Source organism: Stenella coeruleoalba (genome assembly GCF_951394435.1).
Source record: "Stenella coeruleoalba genome assembly, chromosome: 16".
NCBI lineage: Eukaryota > Metazoa > Chordata > Mammalia > Artiodactyla > Delphinidae > Stenella > Stenella coeruleoalba.
In genome coordinates, this window is record NC_137162.1 from 35,385,794 (window position 1) to 35,408,824 (window position 23,031).

Below are 23,031 nucleotides of genomic sequence, written 5' to 3' on the forward strand. Positions count from 1 at the left end.
AAAGAAGATGAAAGCAACCTGGGCCCTTGACAATTCTGCCAAGCTTACCATACTAGCTTGGCGTTTTACATGAGAAAAAGAAACTTCTTTCATATTTAAGATGTTCTTAATAGGCAGGCATCCACAGGTAAGAAAACAGCCTGGAAGAAGTGGCAATGGGATCTACTACACTATGCAGCTTCCCTGATGAGTGATTTAAATCTTCATCCATTCACAACAGATACGTATTTAAGCCAGCTGTGCGTGGGAATGGGTGAGCAAAAGCTGACATGGTTCCTCTCTTGTAAGAGCTTCCAGTTTAGTGCAGGAGACCATCAAATAATTACACAAAAATCCAAAACTTCCACTGTGCTAAGTGCCATCCAGAAGTCTGGGAGCGGGTGAGGAAGGACTTAATTAACTAGCAGAGAGGAGCGTCTGCAGAGGGAGGGGGCAGTATGTGAAGAAGCTCTAGGGTTGGAGGAAGCATGTAGCATGTAGGCTGGAGAGGAGAGAATGAGGAGAGCCCTGTGGTGGGAGTGGGGGCTGAAGAGGATGGGAACTGCCAAACGGAGACAGAATTAATCTTAACAGCCACACGAAGCATCTAAGGATTTTAGCATGGAGGGGGTAATCAGAGTCAGGACGGCAAAGTCGCTTGGCTTCAGTGGTCTTTCAAAGGAGCAAAGGAGGAAAAGCAGGCAAAGACCAGGCAGTATGGTCCAAGTCTCTGCCTGGCAAACGATTTTCTATTTATTACCCAGAGGATGAGTTGGGACTGGTCCAGCTGTGACTGCTGGAGGTCTACTCCTGCGTGTTACAAGGACTGGAAAAACCTGTCTTCTTCAGATCTGGCAGTCCACCTTATTTAATTCACATGTACTGGCAGATTCCTTCCACTTGCCCTTCCTGAACAAAGACTTCTTTTCTTCTGCCCCACCCCCCAATCTTCCCTTTCCTTAACTTTTATGCCTGCCTTGAGGTGCCCAGAATTTATTTTAGATTACCCTATATATATGATATTAGTTTAATTAGCATTTACATGCTATTTTCCACACTGCAACCTCCCCGTCTCCCCTTTTCAGACAACTTCTTCCTGCCTCCAATTCTTTGGCTTGTGTTAATTATATCTGGGAATGATGTCTGTTATGATACTCTTTGTGCCATAAATATATATCTCATTCTCCCTGCCTAACTTGTACACTTGAGAGCTGGTATCATGATACTTCTTTGTAACACAGAACTGTCTTTTATACAAAAAGCATTTAATGTATTTATATTCTGAGTGAATAAACAGTAGCTTATGGAAAAGAGGTCATGTGATAATGCTGTTCACTATGGATTAGCCATCACAAAAGAAACCAGGGTTAACTTGGCAAACTGAAATTCACAGATAAACCAAAACATGTCCTTTAACCTTAGTCTCAACTATCCCCCTGGCTATTTCTCTTACCAAAACTACTAATTAGCCAAAGAGGCTTACTTACAGGTATTTCTTTTCCTCACCCCTCTAGTTGCTGAACTAAAACACAAGTCGGTAGGATGGAAAAGAGGGGACATAAAAGACGTGGATGACACACAGAACTAGGTGACCAGGTCCCAAAGAATTCTGGAAAATTTGCTGCCCCCCCTCCTTGGGGACCAGATCAAAATACAAACTCCTTTTTTGGGGGTTGGAGAGGGTTAGATGGACATAATTATCCACTTAATTTTTTTTAAGGAAAAAGTTCTGATTCTGATCTTAGTACATTAATCAAATTCACTTTCAAGCTGAAAACTCTCAGAAACTGAAGATAATGTGCTACTGAAGGCTGTGAACATTTCTTTCATAACACCTTATTTAAAATTTTTAGATAGATGAAATACAGACTCATTACCTGAGCTCCTGCTTCTAAGCCCATTTTAATGTAAATTGCCTTAAGCTCATCACCTGATTGTTCCTAACAGCCTTCTCATAAAGAATGCCAGTGCCTGCCTGATTGGCTTTTGTTTGCATCTCTGACCAAAGGTTCTGGAGTATGCAGATGATTTCTTTACTAATGAGAAATAACAGTCGTAACGATGCTACAAACCAAGAACAGGTGTGTGATATTTGAAAAGAGATGGTGGTGGTAAAATTCCAAGAACTAAGCAAAGCTTAAGAGAAAGAAGAGAGAAAGGAAATAGGGGGTTGATTACTGGGACAATACACAGATTCCCTGTTAATTTCATAAAAATTAGTTCTTTATTGAATTCGAAAGGATGATACTGTTGGTGTCATTCCTGGTTTCATTCTTTGAGATAGGTAACTTGTTCATATGATTCACAAATCAAGTAACATAAGAAGGCAAAAAAGCCTTCACTGTACCTCTGCTCCCACTTGCCCCACCCACACCTCCCATAATCACTTTCACTAACTTCTTGTGTCTTTTTCTAGCGTTTCTTCAGATACAAGCAAATATGAATATATATTATTATTTTTCCTCTCTCTTACCCCAAAGGTAGCCTACTACATTCTGGTTCTGACTTGAAGGGTTTTCCACGTCAGCTCCTAACTTCAGCATTGCTTTACAGCTGCAGAGTACGCCACTGCAGAAGTATGGCATTTACCCAAGCCTCTACTGATAGATTTTGGGTCGTTCCAGTCAATCTATAGCACAAACACTAACTTTTTAGTGTTTTGGGGGATTGCTGGATATTATGGGTTCAATTGTTTCCCCCCATAAAAGGTTATGTTGGGGTCCTAATCCTCAGTACCTTAGGATGTAACATTAATTGGCAATAGTGTCATTGTAGATGTAATTAGTTAAGATGAGGCCACACTGGGATAGGGCAGACCCCTAATCCAGTAGGACTGGTGTACTTATAAGATGATGGCCATGTGAAGACAGACAGGGAGAAAGAACATGTTGTAAAGACAGAGGTAGAGATTGGAGTTATGCAGTTGCAAGCCAAGGACCAGCAAAGATTGCCAGCAAACCATCAAAAGCTAGGAAGAGACAAAGAAGGACTCCCCTAAGGTTTCAGAGGGACCATAACCCCAACAATGTCCTGATTTCAGACTCCCAGTCTCCAGAACAGTGAGCCAATACACTTCTGTTAGTTTAAGCCACCCCATTTGTGGTACTTTGTTATGGTAGCCCCAGGAAACTAATACACTAGGTCAGAGGGTAAAGCATTTATAATTTTGATAGTTGTTGCCAAATTACCCACTGCCCCATAAGGACTGTTCCAATTACACTGCTACCGTCAAAGTATGAGAATGCCTGCTTTCCCACAGCCTCACAAAAGTGTATCATCAAACTTCTGGGTTTGTGCCAATCAGATAGGTGATTTTAACGTGAATTTCTCTTAGCATGATGAATTTAAACATCTTTTCATTTGTTAAAAGGCCATTTGTATTTCCTTTCCTGTGAAATGTCTTTTCCATATTCTTAATCCATTTTTTTGGATTGATCATCTCTCTCTCTCTTTTTTTTAACCTTATCAATTTCTAGGAGCTCTTTATATATTACAGAGATCAGTCACCTGTCTATGATATAAGTGAAACTATTTCTACCAGTCTGTCATTAGTCCTTTTAACTGTGTTTCTGATGGTTTTTTTTTTTTTGGCCACACAGACATTTTTTTGGTACTGACAGGTTTGCTGGCACTGCTCCAAGTACTGGATCAATAAAGTACTTAACATAGTTAGGTTCACAATATGTGTGATGAAAAATAAAGTTTACAGAGCACTCACACCCAACTCAAGGATATATGGCAAGATTCCTGGAACAACCTCACTGCTTCAGATACTATTTACTGGATTTCTCTCAGTGGGGACTAACTGGACCATGAAGACAGAAATGGATTAGGGTTAAAGGAAATGCTGAGGGGAAAACATCGGAAAGAGAGCATAAAACATACAATCACTGGAAATGGCTCAATAAACTTGAAGTTATTGTTGAATGGCACTAACACTGTAAAAAAAAAATCAAAGGTGAAGATACGTGCTGCTTAAAAAAATTCTTCTCAAAACCTGAATTCATAAAGATCATGTTTTAAAATATGAAATTATTCTGTGCGTAACAAAGAGCTCTGCTGTGAAGTAATTTTAAATAGCATTTCCCAGTGGGAAATGACAGCAGATTTAGAATCAAAGCTTAAGTACAAATCCCAAGTCAACCTTTGAGAGAGACATGTACCTGTTGTGAGCCACAAACTACCTGAGTCTCAATTCCATCACCTGCACCACAGAGGTAATTCACATCTACCCCACCCTAAAGCTGCTGGGCTAGAGCAGGTGTGAAAGTGCTTAAGCCTTAAAATGCTAAATAATTAGAAGCCATCTGGCTATCCAAGAAGAGGAGTTGAATTCAACTTTTTTGAAACCCAACTATTACATGATAAAATAATTCCCATACAACTTACTTAAGACTCCAGAGGAGGTTTGCAGGAGATTTTAGAGGGAATTAACATAATTGAAATTATGGTGCCCTAAGCATGTGGTGAAAATAACAAAAGGATTGAGAGCTGAAAGTTATACATAAGGAGTGCTTTGGTATGTTTTAGCTCCTGGGCCCTCCTTTATAATCCCAACCTTCTTTTTTTTTTTTATAACTTTGTTGAGGGATCATTGACAAATCGAATGCATATATTTAAAGTCTATAACGTGATGATTTGATATACATACACTCTACACTGTAGAATGATTACTGAGATCAAGATAATTAACACATCCACCACTTGACATAGTTAACCATTTTTTTCGTTTTTTTGTTTTTTTGTGTGTGTGGAGATTGTGGTGAGAGTGCCTAGGATACTCTCTCAACTACTTTTGAGTTATAATACTGGACTATTAACTACAGTCACCCACGCTGTACATTAGAACCTCAGAACTTGTTCTTTTTTTAAGTGAAAATCTATAACCTTTGACCTACAATCCCAACCTTCTGAGCTGATAATTCGCACATGGCTTATGGCCTCTAGGTTAAAGCCTAATGAATTAAATATCTTAATGCTCCTATTTCTCACCACCCCATCCAAATTAAGATACCTATACAACTACTATTATTTACCCTGAACAATAAGGTGGACACTTTTTATTGTATGCTTCTAGCTTTTAATTTAATTTTAATTAATTTAACTTTTAATTCCAGTTTCTCTTAAATGAAAAAGAGGTGAATGAATTAATAGGGACTCTTCTGCTTCCTGACCAATTCACACCGCAGCCTACTTCTACACTAGACGAGGGCTAAAAATAATCCTGCACAGCCTTCCCTCTACTCCATCATCTAGTTTTTATTAAACAACATATGTAAAATGTTCATACCAGATTTTTAAAAAAGCAGACACTGTGTTAAGTACTGCCTATCCCTCTCACTTGTCAAATTTTTACTTTTCAGAATTCTTAAATTGAAAAATGTGGGAATGAAGCCAAAAATATCCATCAAAAAATAGCACCTTCAGGAACTTACAGATGGAATCAGAAGGTGGGCTGTACTAGTGCTGCCGCCTCCAGTGCATCTCCTCCTCACGCTGCCCCAATGCCCCACCCCCCTCACAGTGAATGCTGCCTGCCAAGCCCTGACAACCAGCTAGGGACTAACGGTTCACAGGATTTGGCTGTGTTCCCCAAGCTGTACCCAGACATGCAAAATTAGACATATACTCGTTCAATTGACAGATTTTAGGGAAGACCTCTTATAAGCAAGGTATTTGGGTAATGAAAAAAGGACCATGACACAGTTGGTGCTCTCTAGAAGCTCACAATCTGGGTTGGACAGCAGGGCACATTCCTAAGAAACCAATCAAAGGACGAAGCCAAAACAGTCACTGGGCAGCTTATCACTGTTGTGGGACATGAGGAATTATGTGCTGTGCACTGCTGTCCATTCCATGGACTTGGCCTTAGCATCACATGCACTATCTCCTCCCAGCCAAGGACACAGTATCGTATGTGGGTTTACTCAGGCAAAGCCATCTAGAAAATGGCCTTCCTAGTTCATTAAGGTGAGGAGAAAAGCAAAACAGTTGTAAGTTTAAGAGCAACTTAAGGAGGGTGCCATCTACATGGAAAATGGACTGGCAGTGTGAAGCTGGTAAAAAGCTTTGGCAACTTCTAGAGACAGACACTACTAGCTCTGGGGAGCAACAACATGTGAGGCCAGTAAGACTGTCATAACCTTGGGAACTGTGTTAGTTTGAGCCTTTTATCATGGTAGCTGGGGCACATCGGAGATCTCATCTGATGGGGAGTCAACCAGGTCTGTCCCACCCCTGTGTCTGGAGAGCTGAACAGCTTCTCCTTCTTCATTTTACCACTTTTAACAACATATATCTCCAATTCTAAAATGTGATGATTAAGGGTCTTTTTTTTTTTTAGTGTTTACTTATTTAAGTACCGGCAAGAATGTGGGGAAACAATGATTTGAGCTTAACCAATATTGTTATATGTTCAGTAGTACTCTCATTATTGATCAGAAAAGAGCTGTTTTATAGTTTGCCCTTTAAATATATAACTTTAAAGTTCTGAATACTTTTCAAGTACAGCTTTAGTAGCACACACTTAGGGGTAGAACACAAGCCATCTTAAATTTTTCCACACTGCATTCAATTTTTCCATACCATACAGATCATTTTCTCCTCTCACGGTATCTCCCTACTCTCAGCATCAAGCTAATTCCTTAGCAGTGGAGAGGGAAACAAAAATTGAAGAACTTGTGATTCTACAGAGACAAAAGAATAGGGGAGTTATCTATCCTGAAAATCCATAAATTTTTAATTTTCCCATTCTGACAGGATTGGGGATGTAATCTAGATTGTCTGTCAAATCTTTCTTCTCCTTCAACAGCACTTCTTGAGAATGGGAGAGAGCTTTGGAAGCCTCTATTCTAAAAAAGCATCCTAACTCCTCCCAGGATCTGGTTGTCAATGCAAATAGTTGACAGCTCTGCCAACCTTACAGCTCCCATTGTGAAACAATATCACTTTTATGATGGAGTAAGACATAAAAAGGTGTGACAGGTGGAAGATAAGGAGTAGAGGAAAACAAGAGAAATTACGTAGAACGGTAACGAGAAAAATTCTATAGCAGAGGAAGGAGCACAAGATCTGTTGAATGCATGGTCCCCTCTTAGGTTATCATAAAGGTAACCCTGGGCTTTTGTGTGAGCCAGCACATTTCAATGCAGATTTTAATTCTGCAGAGACCACGCCTACCATGCTTTCCAGGCCCTGCCCCCTCCAGTCCCTGCCACCCCACCTTTCCCGTTTGCTGGTGCCTTGGGAACCCTCTCTCTATTTTGTCCTACGCCTTTCTTGGCTGCTCTGTCTCCTTAATGTTCAACATTCAGACTGTAAGTGTCCATCATTATTAGCTATCCTCTTAGGAAATTTCCTTCACAAATTTGAGCTTCTAAGGCCTTTCAAACACATCTTGGTAATTCACTGGATATTTTTTATTTTAAGCTTTCTTTTCTACCTTTAGTCAGCTTAGAAAAAAAATCCTCTTTTTAAATTGCCTATTTATTACTAGCCTTTGTTTTTTCCCCTCTAAGAACAGCAGTTTCTTCTGCCCCTTTTCCAGTGTGTTAATGCACATGTAGAGATTCACATACAGAATGGAAACTGTGACACTTACCACATTAATAGGGGGTCTTTTGAAGTAAAATGGTAGCTTCTCTGTTACAGTTATGCAGACTAAATCCACATCTAAATGTGTACAAGCAACCTGTCAAGAAGAAAAAAACAGGTAAAGCCAAAAGGAAAATTGGCACATGTTAAGAATGGGGTAGGGTCAAACGTGATACAAAGAAATGTAAATAGATATGGCTCACTCCATAGGCATTACACGGTTCTGTGTTCAAATACATCTGTCCCTTTACAAAGTCAATGCTTAGCCATTCCTTCACATTTGGTTTGAATGGTTTAGCTGTAATCTAGCTGAAGCAGAGTGATATGTCTATAGACCATCTCAACAGATAGGGTCTAGAGACCCTCTAATTCATGGTCAGCTACATAAGGAGAGGTTGCTAAGAGAGGCTGAGTTTCTGGAAGGTTACTTCAGATTGTTCTAGAAAAAGGAAACTAACTGCTCTGAAATCCAAGAAAAAATAAATAAATAAGCCAAAAGGAATGTATGCATGGTCCACTTACTCCAGAAATTATTTATTTTTATGCCAGCAATTGGCCCACACCTGTGGCTCCTATCAGTCTATTGACTGGCCAAAGAAATACATGGCACTACTAATGGCATTTTGTTCAAATGCTAATAGAAACAGAGCATCTCCATAAATGGTCAAAGCAGAGCTGTTATAAATCAAATGACACTGAATGCATTTTTTTCAACTTTTAATTTCCCTTTCCTTTGTTCTCATTTTTGCTATTATTTGTTGATACTCTGCATTTACTTCCAAAAGAGATTTGAAGCTGCTTATAAAAAAAGACATGCAAGATAAAATAAATAGATAAGGAAATGAGGATGAAAGGAAAATCAGGGAAGGAACATAAAGCCAGGGAAAGGTTACTAGCATAACAGTACAGGCCAAAAGACAGGGCTAGAAGCTGCATACCCGGCTCTCATTTTGCCATTATTTGATTTACAGCAATAAAAGGAATTGGCTGTTTTGTACCATGACAAAAATAAGCCTTACTATCAATGCTGGTGTAAATCCAAGCTGCCAGGGTGGCTGTGCTGGCAAACTAACATCCGTGGCACGGACCAAGAGAAAGGGGTCAAGAGGGGGTGACAATGCCCCACACGGTCAGCTCGACCTTCAGCAGTGACAGGAATATCACATCTTATCCTTTCTCTTCAGAATCCCCACTTCAGTCGTTCCTACCCCCACCCCAGGGCTCCAGGAAGCAGGTAGTGATCAGAGGCTGCCTGGCTTTAAGACAGTCATAGTAACTTAGTAAGCCTGGGAAGTAAGGCTGGTTTGGCAGAAACACTTGGCTCATAAAGAATCTGCCCCATCCCAACTGCTACCGCTGTCCAACTCATAAAAGAGTCATTGAAAATTCGATAAGAATGGATGAAGTAAAGGTCTGAATAGCAGATAAAACATAAAACACGCTCAGCTTCTGTTTGCCATTTTCAAACTACCAGATTGGCAAAGATCAAAAAGTTTAGCAATATACAGGTGACACAAAAATAAATAAACAGGGACTCACAGGGTCTTTAAATCAGTACAGGGTCTTGAAAAGCATTTCAGCAATAGGTATCAAAATTTTATAAGCACACATCAGCAAATTCCTATACGTATAGGAACGTATCCTACAGAGACTAGAAATGCATTCTATAGCCATATACCTTACAAATGCTTGAGGATATTGGTGAAAGGACGGTCGCTGCAACACCAATCACAAAAGACTAGACACAACTAAACATCCCTCAATTTTACTTAAAACAAATTATGGTCCCTTTATGCAAGAGAATATGCTGACTCCTTAAACAGAATGAGGTACCTCTCTAGTGGACATTATGGAACCATCTCCGAGATATACTGCCAGGTGAAAAAACTATGGTATTAGGAAGGAAGGAAGGAAGGAGAGGAAGAGGAGAATGAAGAAAGGAAGGAAGGACTAGGTAAAAATACTTCTGAAAAGAAACACAAGAACTGCTAGCAGTGGCTGCCTCTGGAGAAAAGGGAGAGAGCGTTTTGGGTGGGAGGAAGGTGTACTTTTCAGTGCATACCTCTTTGCACTGTTTCAATTCATTATTACAAACACAAATTATTTTTCATTTCAAAAAGCTGATTCATTTCTTAAAAGCCTGTTAAACATTCTTCCCCAGAGTAAAGCTAAATTAGGTTACCTTTTTATTTATGTATTGCTCCTTTCTTCCCTCTTTTATATAACAGTAGCTAATTAAAAAATATCCCTTGTGTTGGTTTAAGTACACGCATTATAATAAACTTTCAGTTACAAAGGATGGCTCCACTTGGCTCCCTCTGACACCTCAGACTTAAAATGTTTCAAACCGAATTCTTTTGTTATTTAGCTTTCTATTAATCCAAATGTTCAACTGATACATTTAGATAACTATAAAATAAGAGCTAATGTTCACACTATAATGAAATGCTTTCTAAATCATTAAAAAGATTAAATTACGTCCAAATATATTTGTGGTTAAGAATTTGATTATAGTGGTTTTGGCAGGTTGTATATGAATTCATATCAATTCTTCTTAACCTTTTCTTTGGCCAAGGATTCCTATGAGGATTTAAGGAAGGTATTCCCCAAACTGCACATATACACACATACATTTATCTTTGATTTTATGGAACAAGCGGAATAAGAGAAGGGGGTTCAGTCTCCCCCAACTCCCCTTCATGGATGTCAGGTTAGTACATTCTAATATTTTATTCAAGGGAGAGCCAGGCTTGCCCAGGGAAAAAAGAGATGCCCGTAAATGGGGCCTCCCAAACTAAACTGTTTTAAGAAAAAAAACAAACCTCCCTGAAGAATTTATTTAAAATGGAGATTACCAGGCCCTACTCTCAGCAGTAAATTCAGTAAGCAGGGTCTAATAACCTGCATTTTAACAAAGTTTCCTGGGAAATCTGACACCAGTGGAGCCAGAGCATACCTTAAGAAGAACTGCCTTGAAAGATACGCCTTTTCAGTAGCCTCAGGTGTTAGCAGCATATACTACAATAATGCTCTGCAAAGAGTAAGGCATGGATTTTGGAAGCAGGAAGAAAACAGAACTTCTATTTTCATTTATTTTTAATTCCTTCCCTTAAAATGTTTTGTTCAGTGTGTGTATATTATTTCATAAAGCACACTGATATAACGGAGCATGCAAATAATTTTTTTTATTGGAGTATAATTGCTTTACACTGGTGTGTTAGTTTCTGCTTTATAACAAAGTGAATCAGTTATACACATACATATATCCCCGTATCTCTTCCCTCTTGCTTCTCCCTCCCTCCCTCCTTCCCTATCCCACCCTTCTAACTGGTCACAAAGCACGGAGCTGATCTCCCTGTGCCATGCGACTGCTTCCCACTAGCTATCTATTTTACATTTGGTAGTGTATATATGTCCATGTCACTCTCTTTGTCCCAGCTTACCCTTCCCCCTCCCCGTGTCAAGTCCATTCTCTAGTAGGTCTGCGTCTTTAACCCTGTCTTGTCCCTAGGTTCTTCATGACTTTTTTTTTTTTAGATTCCATATATATGTGTTAGCATATGGTATTTGTTTTTCTCTTTCTGACTTACTTCACTCTGTATGACAGACTCTAGGTCCATCCACCTCACTACAAATAACTCAATTTTGTTTCTTTTTATGGCTGAGTAATATTCCATTGTATATATGTGCCACATCTTCTTTATCCATTCATCTGTTGATGGACACCTAGGTTGCTTCCATGTCCTGGCTATTGTAAATAGAGCTGCAATGAACATTGTGGTACATGACTCTTTTTGAATTATGGTTTTCTCAGGGTATATGCCCAGTAGTGGGATTACTGGGTCATATGGTAGTTCTATTTTTAGTTTTTTAAGGAACCTCCATACTGTTCTCCATAGTGGCTGTATCAATTTACATTCCCACCAACAGTGCAAAAGGGTTCCCCTTTCTCCACACCCTCTCCAGCATTTACTGTTTCTAGATTTTTTGATGATGGCCATTCTGACCAGTGTGAGATGATATCTCATTGTAGTTTTGATTTGCATTTCTCTAATGATTAATGATGTTGGGCATTCTTTCATGTGTTTGTTGGCAATCTGTGTATCTTCTTTCGAGAAATGTCTATTTAGGTCTTCTGCCCATTTTTGGATTGGGCTGTTTGTTTTTTTGATATTGAGCTGCATAAGCTGCTTGTAAATTTTGGAGATGAATCCTTTGTCAGTTGCTTCATTTGGAAATATTTTCTCCCATTCTGAGGGTTATCTTTTTGTCTTGTTTACGGTTTTCTTTGCTGTGCAAAAGCTTTTAAGTTTCATTAGGTCCCATTTGTTTATTTTTGTTTTTATTTCCATTTCTCTAGGAAGTGGGTCAAAAAGGATCTTGCTGTGATTTATGTTAGAGTGTTCTGCCTATGCTTGCCTCTAAGGGTTTGATAGTGTCTAGCCTTACATTTAGGTCTTTAATCCATTTTGAGTGTATTTTTGTGTATGGTGTTAGGGAGTGTTCTAATTTCATTCTTTTACATGTAGCTGTCCAGTTTTCCCAGCACCACTTATTGAAGAGGCTGTCTTTTCTCCATTGTATATTCTTGCCTCCTTTATCAAAGATAAGGTGACCATATGTGTGTGGGTTTATCTCTGGGCTTTCTATCATGTTCCACTGATCTATATTTCTGTTTTTGTGCCAGTACCATACTGTCTTGATTATTGTAGCTTTGTACTATAGTCTGAAGTCCAGGAGCCTGATTCCTCCAGCTCCATTTTTCTTTCTCAAGATTGCTTTGGCTATTTGGGGTCTTCTGTGTTCCCATACAAGTTATGAAATTACATGCAAATAATTTAAAAGAAAATAAACATACACATATTGGGGATGTCAGATCACTATTTTTTTTAATTGATACAGTACACACTCAAGGTAGTTTGGAGACCATTGGACTAAATAACCTGAATTCTCCTCACCCTGTCTTGTCCTGAATGGGAGTAACAATGGAAAAGAATATGAAGAAGAAGATATATGTTTATAGCTGATTCACTTTGCTGTACAGAAGAAATTAACATAACATTGTAAATCAACTGTACTTCAATAAAAATTTTTTTAAAAACCCTAAATGGGAATAACTAACTCAGAAGCTCCTGAAACTTCTATGTATCTCTCTCTGCCAAATTCCACCATCACCCCCATCCTAAGAAGCCCCAGCCAATGGAATCTGCTTACAGTCTTTCATCTTTGCCTTATCCCCTGGGGTAACTATGGAGAAAAAGGATTTATCTATGAGATATCTTCCAGATACTCTGTGGAAAAGAGTATGTTATTTCCCATGGAAACAACTCTATTTAAGGTGGTTAGATTTTATACTACTAACTGTTAACATGTGTATAGGAATGCTTTTATAACTCATTTTGGAGACCTTAGTTACAGAATATCGTATCTACGGACACTTGTTTACATTTTAGATAATCAACTTACAAACCAAACAAATAAAATCACTTAACAGAACATAACCTGTTAAGCAACAAACTGCTTGCATCTGACCCAATTCCAAACCATGATATGCTTACAAAAGCTTTATAATTAAAAGAAAAAAGTCTTTTTAAATTGGTTTTCTATATAAAACGGGGAGAATGTCAACTTCAACTGAATCTTAAAGGATGGGTAAGATTTGGAAAGATAAGATGTTCTGATTTTAAAAACTGTTTTCTCTGCAGTCAATTCCAAACAAATACTCTGTCAATTATTTATAGCTTTCTTCCATCTTCCAGAATACTTCTGACTGTTCCACCCATCATCATGAATTACGTGTTCACAGTTTTGAATTAAAACTTGTGAATAATCTGAGAAAAACAAGTAATAAGATAAATTCACTAAATCAAATTATAATGTATTCTAAGACTCCAAAGTCCTATCTCTATGACATAACTACCTTAAGTTTAGAGCAAATCATTGAGCCTAAGTCTCAATTTTCTCTTCTACAAATGGGGATAATAATAGGCCTTTGTCCCAATTATCCCCAGGATTGTTGTTTTCTCTAATCACCAGTAAATGGCTATGGAAATTTTAAGTTGTATGCTCTTCAAAATCCATTCGAAAAACAAGTGTACAATAAAAAACTGGGTACACTACCAACTTTTAGTCTACAGTATAACTGAGTTGTTAATATTTAATAACAAAACTAAATAGCTATTTAACAAATTTGGACATATCCATGGTCCATCTTAGGGTCTCAGCACTGAATTAGAACCCCTGTGGAACTTAAAAAAAGATACCCAAACTCAACCCCAAACCTACTGGATCAGAATCTCCAACAGTGGAGATCTGAACGTGCCTGATTTTAAAAGGTTCCACAGGGGTCTCTGATGACTAAGAACTACTCAATCCTACTCCCCGTTTTTCTGAAATGAAATTCTTGAGAATTACTATAATTGAGCATTTTAGAAAAGGAGTCACCAAAAAACAGGAATTCACAGATAACTTGTACTATTTCTCTGCATTAATAAGTCCCCTACATACAAACCTTCAAATTACGAACTTTCAAAGATGCAAACGTGCCCCTGTATGTCAGCTGTTGTACTGTACTACTGTACTTTTCAAGGTACTGTACTGTAAGATTAAAAATGTTTTTATTTTTTGTGTTTGTTAGTTTTTTATGTATTATTTGTGTGAAAAGTATTATAAATCTATTACAGTACAGTACTATATAGCCGATTGTGTTAGTCGGGTACCTAGGCTAACTTTGTTGGACTTACAAACAAATTGGACTTACGAACGAGCTCTTGGAACGGAGCTCATTCGTATATAGGGTACTTAGTGTATAAACAATTAAGAATTGTTAATGTGACTTGAAAATGAAATTTGCCACACACGAGTCTCCTTAGTCAGCAACTCCATCTACTGGATAAACTTAGGGAAAATCTTTTAATTTTAGAACGGACTTTGCTTAAAAACAAATTATGCTGTAAAAGTAAAACATCAAAGACCAGTGCTTTCTCCCCCCCCCCCCATAATATCCCTTTAGTGGATACACTTTTGGTAGATGGCTACCTAAATAAAGACAACATTCCAAACTTCTTAAAGGAGCTATACCTCACTTTACACAGTAAAACATATTCCTGAAAAACTATATTACATTTGATTTTTTCTTTTCTGTGATCACTTACAATGCCCAGTGTGTTCTGTCTCAAGTTGACAAAATGACCATACACATTAAACAATTTTCCCTCCTGAAAAGTCATAGAAATGGCCATTTGAAAAGGACAAAAGAAATTAAATTCATAAAGGTTCTCTTATACAAAAAGGAATAGTATCAGCAGATGGTTGATTCTGAAGGATTTCTAGAAGACCAAAAGCTGATATGATCATGCTGGCATATGGACCACACCTCAGAGCACACAAACGGGAAAGCTAAAACAGAGAAGGAATCTTCTATGCCACAGTAGAACCTTGCTCCCTTCTTCTGTCACAGGCAGCAGCGAATAGTAAGAAGGGCAGAAACTGAAGCGCTTTTAGAGCTAGAAAGAGATGGACCATCATTTACCTAAGAGAAGTTTCAAATGAATGAATGAAGCAGAGATAAAGAAACAGAAGAGAAGTTGATGGACTCTTTTAATCTCAGCCCATCAAATATCTAGCAGAATAAATAAAACAAAACAAAATATGTCACCCAAATACACCCTTGTGCAATTCCAGAACACCAAGTATAAATGAAAAATCCTCAAATTTTCCAGATGAGATGATACAGGTCACCTACAAAGGTATAACATCAAACTTCTTATATAAAATAATGAGTATTATTTTCTTTTACTATCTGTTACTTACATGAAAAAGTTTTTCTGTCTTTGGAAAAACTGCAACGATATCATACAGCCGGACTCTTGAAGAAGTTGCTCTCTAGTAATATAAAAAGAATGTTACCATACTTATGCAACAACAAATGCATATGGAATTCTGACTAATGTCCTGGCTGCACTTATATTTCAATTGTGTAACACTTCTAATATGCCACCGACATTTCTGCTTTGCTTCGTATGTTGTCAGAAAAGACCTCCTCAGCACATGAGACTCCAGATACCAACTTCCATCCCACCAAGGAGGAAGGAATCATCCTCCTTCCTTCCTTCCCACATTGTTATGCTTTAACTGTGTACCAAACATTTTGTTTGAGATAGAAAAATCAAATTAGATAGCTGCTGCTCTTACAAGCTAGTGGAGGAGCTTGCCAGAAATTTACTGAGCACCTGCTGTGTGTGGGGCACTGGGGATACAAAATCACTTAAGGCATATGTCTGTTCTCAGTGGAACTCACCATTTTTTGGTGAGATAAGAAATACACGTGACTAAGTGTGATGTGATTAGGTTCACAATGAGAATACTGTTAAATACAAATTAAACTGCTAAGCATGCAAGAAAATACCCGAGAGTCCTAAGACAGAAGAAGAGGAATTTATCCGTTAAAGATTGTTTATAAAAGAAAGTCTCAAACTTATATGTGTATGCATGTGAAAAGGCTGGAAAAATATATATTCAAGAGTACAATCTCTGAGTGATGAGATATTGGATATTTCTTCTTTGCCTGTTGGCGCCTTTAACATTTTTTACCTCTTATTCTGCAAAAAAAAAAGCCATGATAAAAATTAGAGGAGGAAAGAGATAGGTTGAAGAGAAGCAGCAGGTACTGTGCTTGAGCAGGTAAGAAAACCTGCTGGGCAGATGTATGCTGAGACAGGGCAGGCTCCAGGTCTCAGAAAAAGTCAGGATCCAGGACTCTTTGTCCTCTGCTTGCCCACTCCCATCTGGGATGTGGACAAATAGGGGCCACCAGGATGTTCATGATAACAAGAGAAAATCAAACTCTTCGTGACCATAAAAAGTCAGCTCCATTTATGTCTCCCTGGGCTTAGATAACCAGAATGCTGCCTGCAGTTGTATAAAATCCCAAAATTTGGCTTTCTGTAATTTCTTTAGCAATGCTAATGTTAGAAAGGAGGCCAGCCCTTCCTTGATTACTCCTGTTCTATGATAGAGGAGGCCATTCCAGCTAAAGATGAAACAGCTCACCTTCTCAGAGATCTCACTTTCTCTCTCCCTCACTGGACCCATCCCATCAGCACCAGGCATTCTCAAGTCTCCATCTAACAAACAAAATCTAGACAGCAGGTTCTCATCCACCAGCCTCCCTATGCCTTCTGTTCCTCCACAGAAGCAATTTTCTCAAGCAAAGTCAGCAGCACACACTGGCTGCATGTTCTCACGTCCCTATCATTTCCGTGGAAATGGCTTTTACTAAGGCAACCAATGACCTCCACGTCATTAGGAGACTTGCCCATTCAACACATGTTTTAGCCCTTCTCTGACTTAACTACTTAGGCACCTTGATGCTGCTGAGCCTTCTCACATTCCTCGTTGTCCACCTACTTCTCAGACAGTCCTGCCTCAGTCTCTAATCCTAGCTCATCCCTCATCCTTTACTCCACCATTAAATACTGAATTTCCTCAGGGCTCTGTCCTAGACCTTCTCTTCCCACATATTTTTACCAAAGAGTCTCATCCAGTCTCATGATTTCAATTACTCTCTACAGGGTGACCACTTCCAAATCAGTATCTTTAATTAGGGTCCCTCTTCTGAGGGTCACACCTTTTTTTCCAACCCCCCATTTGACAAGCTCCACTGGAACTCTCACAATAACCCATCACGTCTGAAACGTGATGATCTAAACTTACTTCTCTTTCTATGTCCCATCTCAGGAAATGGTACCATCTACTTACCTGGCTGCTCAGGCCAAGGCAGGGAGTCATCACCTTCTACCCAATCAACAAATCCATCCAAATCCTGTCAATCCTCCCGTCTCCCCCAGCCCCAGTGCCTCTTAAATCCCCTCCTTTATCCCTTCTAATCTATTCTCTATAATGCAAACTTCATAATTGTACTCCCTTGGTTAAAACCTTCAAAGGCTTCTTCTAATTGCTCACCCAGACCCACCTCCCTAACCTCATCCCAGGATAGATAGCTCATCAGGCGCAACTCAACTGGTGTTTCATTTTCCAGAATGCACCATGTTTCTTCTTGGATTCAGGACCTTGCATAATCCATCCTGTCTGTGGAAACATTCTCTCCCTCACTTGGCACCTATAACACTGATTCTTCTGGCCCCTGTTTGAACATCAGCTTCCTCGGTGGGCCTCCTGTTGCACATTCCCAGGACATACCTTATTTGCTACCTCCCACTTTTTAAACATTCCTCCCATTTTTATTTATTTTTAATTTTTAATTTTTTTGCGGTACGCGGGCCTCTCACTCTTGTGGCCTCTCCCATTGCGGAGCACAGGCTCCGGAAGCACAGGCTCAGCGGCCATGGCTCACGGGCCCAGCCGCTCCGCGGCATGTGGGATCCTTCCGGACTGGGGCACAAACCCGTGTCCCCTGCATCGGCAGGTGGACGCTCAACCACTGCGCCACCAGTGAAGCCCCCCTCCCATTTTTAAAAGGATTGTGTCTGTGTTATTCATATCAATATCCCCAGTACCCACCTATGTCTACTTCATGTAAGTTCAATGAAAACCACTTGCTGAAAGATTCTTTAATTGTGGTATTCTTATACATGTGCCATGAGTAGAAGAGATTCTGTTATACTATGTGAACTCTGAGCTAAGGAAAGCAGTCAAGTGTCACACACTGGGGGTCGGGGGAGATGGAAGAATGCGAGGAGTTGGAAAAACAACAGTATTCAGCAGAAATCAATACAACTTACAAGGCCAAGAGAGAAGAAAAACAACTAACCTACCAAAACATTGCAGTGAGATGGATCCGAAACGATAATTGTCAGTCTAGTTAAAATCTTAATTGGTTTTGATTTTCCCTGTAATCAAAAAAGCACAAAATAGAAATGACTGATTTTCCTCCTTAGCAGTGGAAAGTACTCATTAAAAGGTACTAACAATAAAAGATAGTGAAGATCAGTAAAACCTAGTCCTCACTCTCAAGGAATTTATAATACAGGTGTACCTAGTTTTATTGTGTTTTGCTTTGTCGTGCTTCACTGATATTGCATTTTTTACAAATTGAAGGGTGGCGGCAACCCTGTGTTGAGCAAGTCTACTGGCGCCATTTTCTAACAGCATTCGCTCACTTCATGTCTCTGTGTCATATTTTGGTAACTCTCCCAGTATTTCACACTTTTTCATTATTTTCATATTTGTTATGGTGATCTATGATCAATGCGAACCGGGGCCCTCGCAATGGAAGTGCCGAGTGCTAACCACTGGACTGCCAGGGAATTCCCTGATCACTGATCTTTGATGGTACTATTGTAATTGTTTTCAGTGAAAAAAACCATACCCATATAAGATATCGAACTTAATCAATTGTTGAAACGACAACAAAGGATTCAGAATATTATATAAACTTAGTTGATAAAGCAGTGGCAGGGTATGAGAAGACTAACTCCAATTCTGAAAGATCTGCTGTGGGTAAAATACTATCAAACAGCGTTGCATGCTACAGAGAAATCATAGTGAAAGGAAGAGTCCATTCATGCAGCAAACTCACTGTTGTCTTATATTTTAAGAAACTGCCGCAGCCACCCCAACCTTCAGAAACCACCACCCTGATTGGTTAGCAGCCTTCAGCACTGAGGCAAGACCCTCCACAGGCAAAAAGATTACAACTTGCTGAAGACTGAGATGACGGTGAGCATTTTTAAGCAATAAAATATTTTAAAATTAAGGTATATACATTGTTTTTTTTTTTTTTTAGACATAATGCTACTTCATACTTATTGAACTACAGTACAATGTAAGCGTAAATTTAATATGCACCAGGAAACCAAAACATTCGTGTGACTCGTTTTATTGTGGTGGTCTGGAACCAGACCTACAATATCTCTGAGGTATACCTGTACAGCCAGAGAAAAAGAGATGTACATAATGTTTCATGGAAGAGCTGAGTCTTCATGGAAAGCTAAGACTAGTAGACAGAGGAAGGGGCAGTACAGATTAAAGAACCACATATATGACTGGGCATGTCTGAGCTGGATGAATAAGTACTGTGTTTCTTAAACAAAACACTTACCTGTACAATTGGCAAAGTTGTAAAGAGTTCAGAAACAGCTACTGGTTTTTCAATTTCCTACAACAAAGAAAAATATTTTTTTAAAAAAGCTAATTTCTGGCACTCAGAAACACTAAATAAGTTGTGTGTATGTGCATGTGTGTGTTTTTTAATGAAGAAAGCTAAAGCAGAGAAGCAGCTGAAAACACCAATGGATAGGAGGGATGAACAATAGTTTTTAGAATGAAACAATCTGTAAGGAACAGTTGTTGGCCTAAAGGGAGATATACATATTTACTAGTATGTTTGGGAGGGAAATCAATTAGTAATGAGTCCATGACAGTACAATAAAAAAGATTAAATATTGTGATTACAGTTTAATGAATAACAATGCACTTTTTAAGAAGTTATTGAAAGTTACTTAACATCAAATCAACTTTAAGAATCCTTATACCATGCCCTAGCACTTCACAAAAAACTATCATTTGTACAAATACGCATCAGCTGAACTATTAACATTAAAATAAGATAATGCACAAAGAGTGCTCATCTGTAGCTTCAATATTACCAATATACACAAAATAACTATAAATGCTGGTTATTATTAACTTAAGAAATTGTATTTTACCTGTTTCTTTTCCTTAAATTCAACAACATGATTGATGGCAACAACTGAATAGCCCACTGAAAAGAAAAATTGAACATTCTTGTTAAATACAACAACCTCTTTTACACATAAGCTCATCCCAATTCGTGTCAAGACTAGAAGGTAGTAAGAAGAATGGTTATGGGCTCTGGAGTCAGACGGCCCATTTTCAAATCTATGCATTACTACTTAGAAGTTACTTAACCTTAAGTTTCAAGTTCTTCGTCTGCCAAATGGTGATAATAACAGAACTCACCTTATACGACTGGCAGAATTCAATGAGATAACACACAAAGGATGTTTTAGAACAGTGGCTGGCACAGAGTCAGGGCTTTGACTTTGGTGGTGTATTATTAGCATTATACCAAAGACACTTTGTGCAACTCCCTTAAACCATCATTCTCCTTCGTGTCCTTTTGTTCATTTTCATCCCATCACATGTATACTTTTTCACCTTCATTCTTACTCGTTTCTTTTGCTTTTTACCCTTTCTACTTCAAAGGCCCTTTTGCTAAGGAGAAATGTAGTCACGACTCCCTCAGACCACTGTCCACATACACCTCTGAGCTACCCACCAAGAGACTGGGAACTCTTTGAAGCCAGGGCCTTGCTTTATCAGCCTCAACACAGCCTTGCTTTGGACATGTGGACTATCAAAAACATGCCTAAATCATGACTCCAATCTTTAAGTTATTTAAACACCAATGGGAACAACAGGATATTAATATTAAAAGCTAATGCATATTAATGCCAAAACAGTGGTCCCCCTCTCATTAGTTTGTCCAGTTTCCTTCTTTTCTTCCTTCCTCAATTATTTACTGAGCAACCATTACTTAACAGGCCCTGCAGAAACCTCTTTATTTTTAACTCCCTCTATTCCCATGTAGACATTTTACAGTCTAAGGAAAGAGACAGCAGTCGCGATTAACTCCAGTAATTAAAATGGGGGTCTTAACTCTCAGAGCTTTTGCTTCCCTTGGATTCAAATATGCGTAACATTCTAGCATTTTGGCCATGCTGCTCCCCTCTCACTCTCCTAGTATGTCCTCCGCCCCCACCAACCCTCCCTCTCCATAGTATAATTCAAACACTCTCGACCCCATGTCCCTCCCTCACTTCTCGGACCCATAGGTGCACCAGCTTCCTGCATCTGAGTGTCAGGACACTGTCGTGAGACGCAGGAAGGGGCGATATTAAAAGCACTGACGTAGGAGACTATACTTGGAAGCCCTGGCTTCTGCCATCCATCAGCCGTGGGGCCCTATGCAAATTCCCCGTCCTGTCAGGGCCTCAGTTTCCTCAATTCGCAAGAAATAAGGAGCTAGACTGGGTAACAGATCCCCAGTGCTTTCGAGTTTCCCGCGCCCAGAATCAGAGCGACACCGCAGGGGCCTCAGCTTCCAGGGACAGCCAGGAGACCCCATGAGACGGGACGAGGCCCGCCCGGGTCCCTCCCGAGCGTGGCCTGACAGTCTGGGGGGACAGAGAGACTGGGCAGGCACCGCGGCCCGCGAAGCCGGGGAGACTCACAGTGAGCAGCATTCTCCACTAGCCCGCGCAGCGCCTTCAGGTCGGAACCCGCCCGCAGGTCCAAATCCGCAAACGCCGCCATGGCGAAATCACGTGACGGTCGCGCGCCTATCTGCGCAGCCGCCGGGCCCGCCCCCTCGGGCATGCCGGGAATTGCAGTTTACCTGCGCGGTCTGCCCCTCCCGCCGACTCCCGTGGACTAAGATTAGCAGGTTCCTCGCTCGCCTTCAAGTACCGGCAGAAATTAGTGTGTGGGAATCTACAGCCTCACTTCAATCCTTCTTCGTCTTCTTCCGAATGAGAATGTTTGGTTTCTCCCGGAGGAGTTCACATCTTCCACCGTTCCTCCTATGAAATAATGTAGAAAGTGATTCTTTCAAAATGTACGTATACAGCATTTATTGAGCGCCTACCATGAACCAAACCCTTTTGCTAAGGGCCGGAAACGCTTAAAAAGTAGTAGGAACCCGTTTTTCTTTCCCTTCCCTAAAGTCCATTCCGTTGTTTATAAAATGGACTTAACGGGGAAATGGAAAAACTGACCTAAAAGAGGACTGCCCGAGAAAAAGGTCTTTTTGCCCAATCACAACTGGCGGTGCCCCAGCACGCTACTCTTTCTTACAGTCAACGCTCTCGGCCACGAGATGACAGGATTCTCTCTAGGATGAGCGGTTAGCTCCAACGCTGGTTTAGCCAAAAACCGGTTAGACAAGGAGGGGCAAAATTAAAATGTTTTACAGTTTTCCATCTAAGAAATGTACAATCAAATCCCACACATTTGATGTTTCCACATTTTTGAACTTCGTGTAAGTGAACTCTTCTTAAAGATTGATAAATCAGTGATCCGAGAACATAAAACTGTGGAACTATAGTTTACATCAGTGCTTCTCAAACGTCTGTGATGAAGGGCCAGGTCGCTGCCGCCCCCTGCCCCCCCCCCCAATTCTTCTAGGACCAGTACGTGGTCCATTGTGCATTACCAATAGGCAGATCTGTCCTCAAAAGACTAATCTAACATCTGAACTGCTCTGTACTCAGCTGAATAAGAAGAGTCCACTAACTGGGGGCTTGGGCATCCAGACAATGCCTAATGGCTGTGAAAGTTTCTAAACATTTCCAATTTCTGTGCTAACTTGCCACAAACAATACACAGTCTCTGGTCTATAGGGCCACATCTTGATTTGTACTCCTCTTCATGATTTCTTTCTTGGTCTCAGAAGAGAATTTTAAGAGGGATCTGTCC

At 39.7% G+C, this 23,031-nt stretch overlaps 1 protein-coding gene across 9 annotated transcripts in view; it reads right to left on the reverse strand.

Annotated features, from left to right (window-relative positions):
* RPP30 (ribonuclease P/MRP subunit p30) overlaps positions 1 to 21,880 on the reverse strand; it is a 225,247-nt gene extending 203,367 nt beyond the window's left edge. For all 9 annotated transcript variants that reach the window (XR_013824206.1, XR_013824207.1, XR_013824208.1 and 6 more), the window contains exons 1-6: positions 21,789 to 21,880; positions 20,241 to 20,296; positions 19,634 to 19,690; positions 18,348 to 18,422; positions 15,385 to 15,456; positions 7,580 to 7,669 (exon numbers count right to left, since the gene is read on the reverse strand). Coding sequence is in view for 1 of the 9 variants with exons in the window: in XM_079899575.1 (XP_079755701.1) it covers positions 7,580 to 7,669; positions 15,385 to 15,456; positions 18,348 to 18,422; positions 19,634 to 19,690; positions 20,241 to 20,296; positions 21,789 to 21,870 (432 nt within the window). In the remaining 8 variants the exon portion in view is untranslated. The remainder of the gene's footprint in view (positions 1 to 7,579; positions 7,670 to 15,384; positions 15,457 to 18,347; positions 18,423 to 19,633; positions 19,691 to 20,240; positions 20,297 to 21,788) is intronic.
* Between the last annotated feature and the right edge of the window lie 1,151 nt (positions 21,881 to 23,031).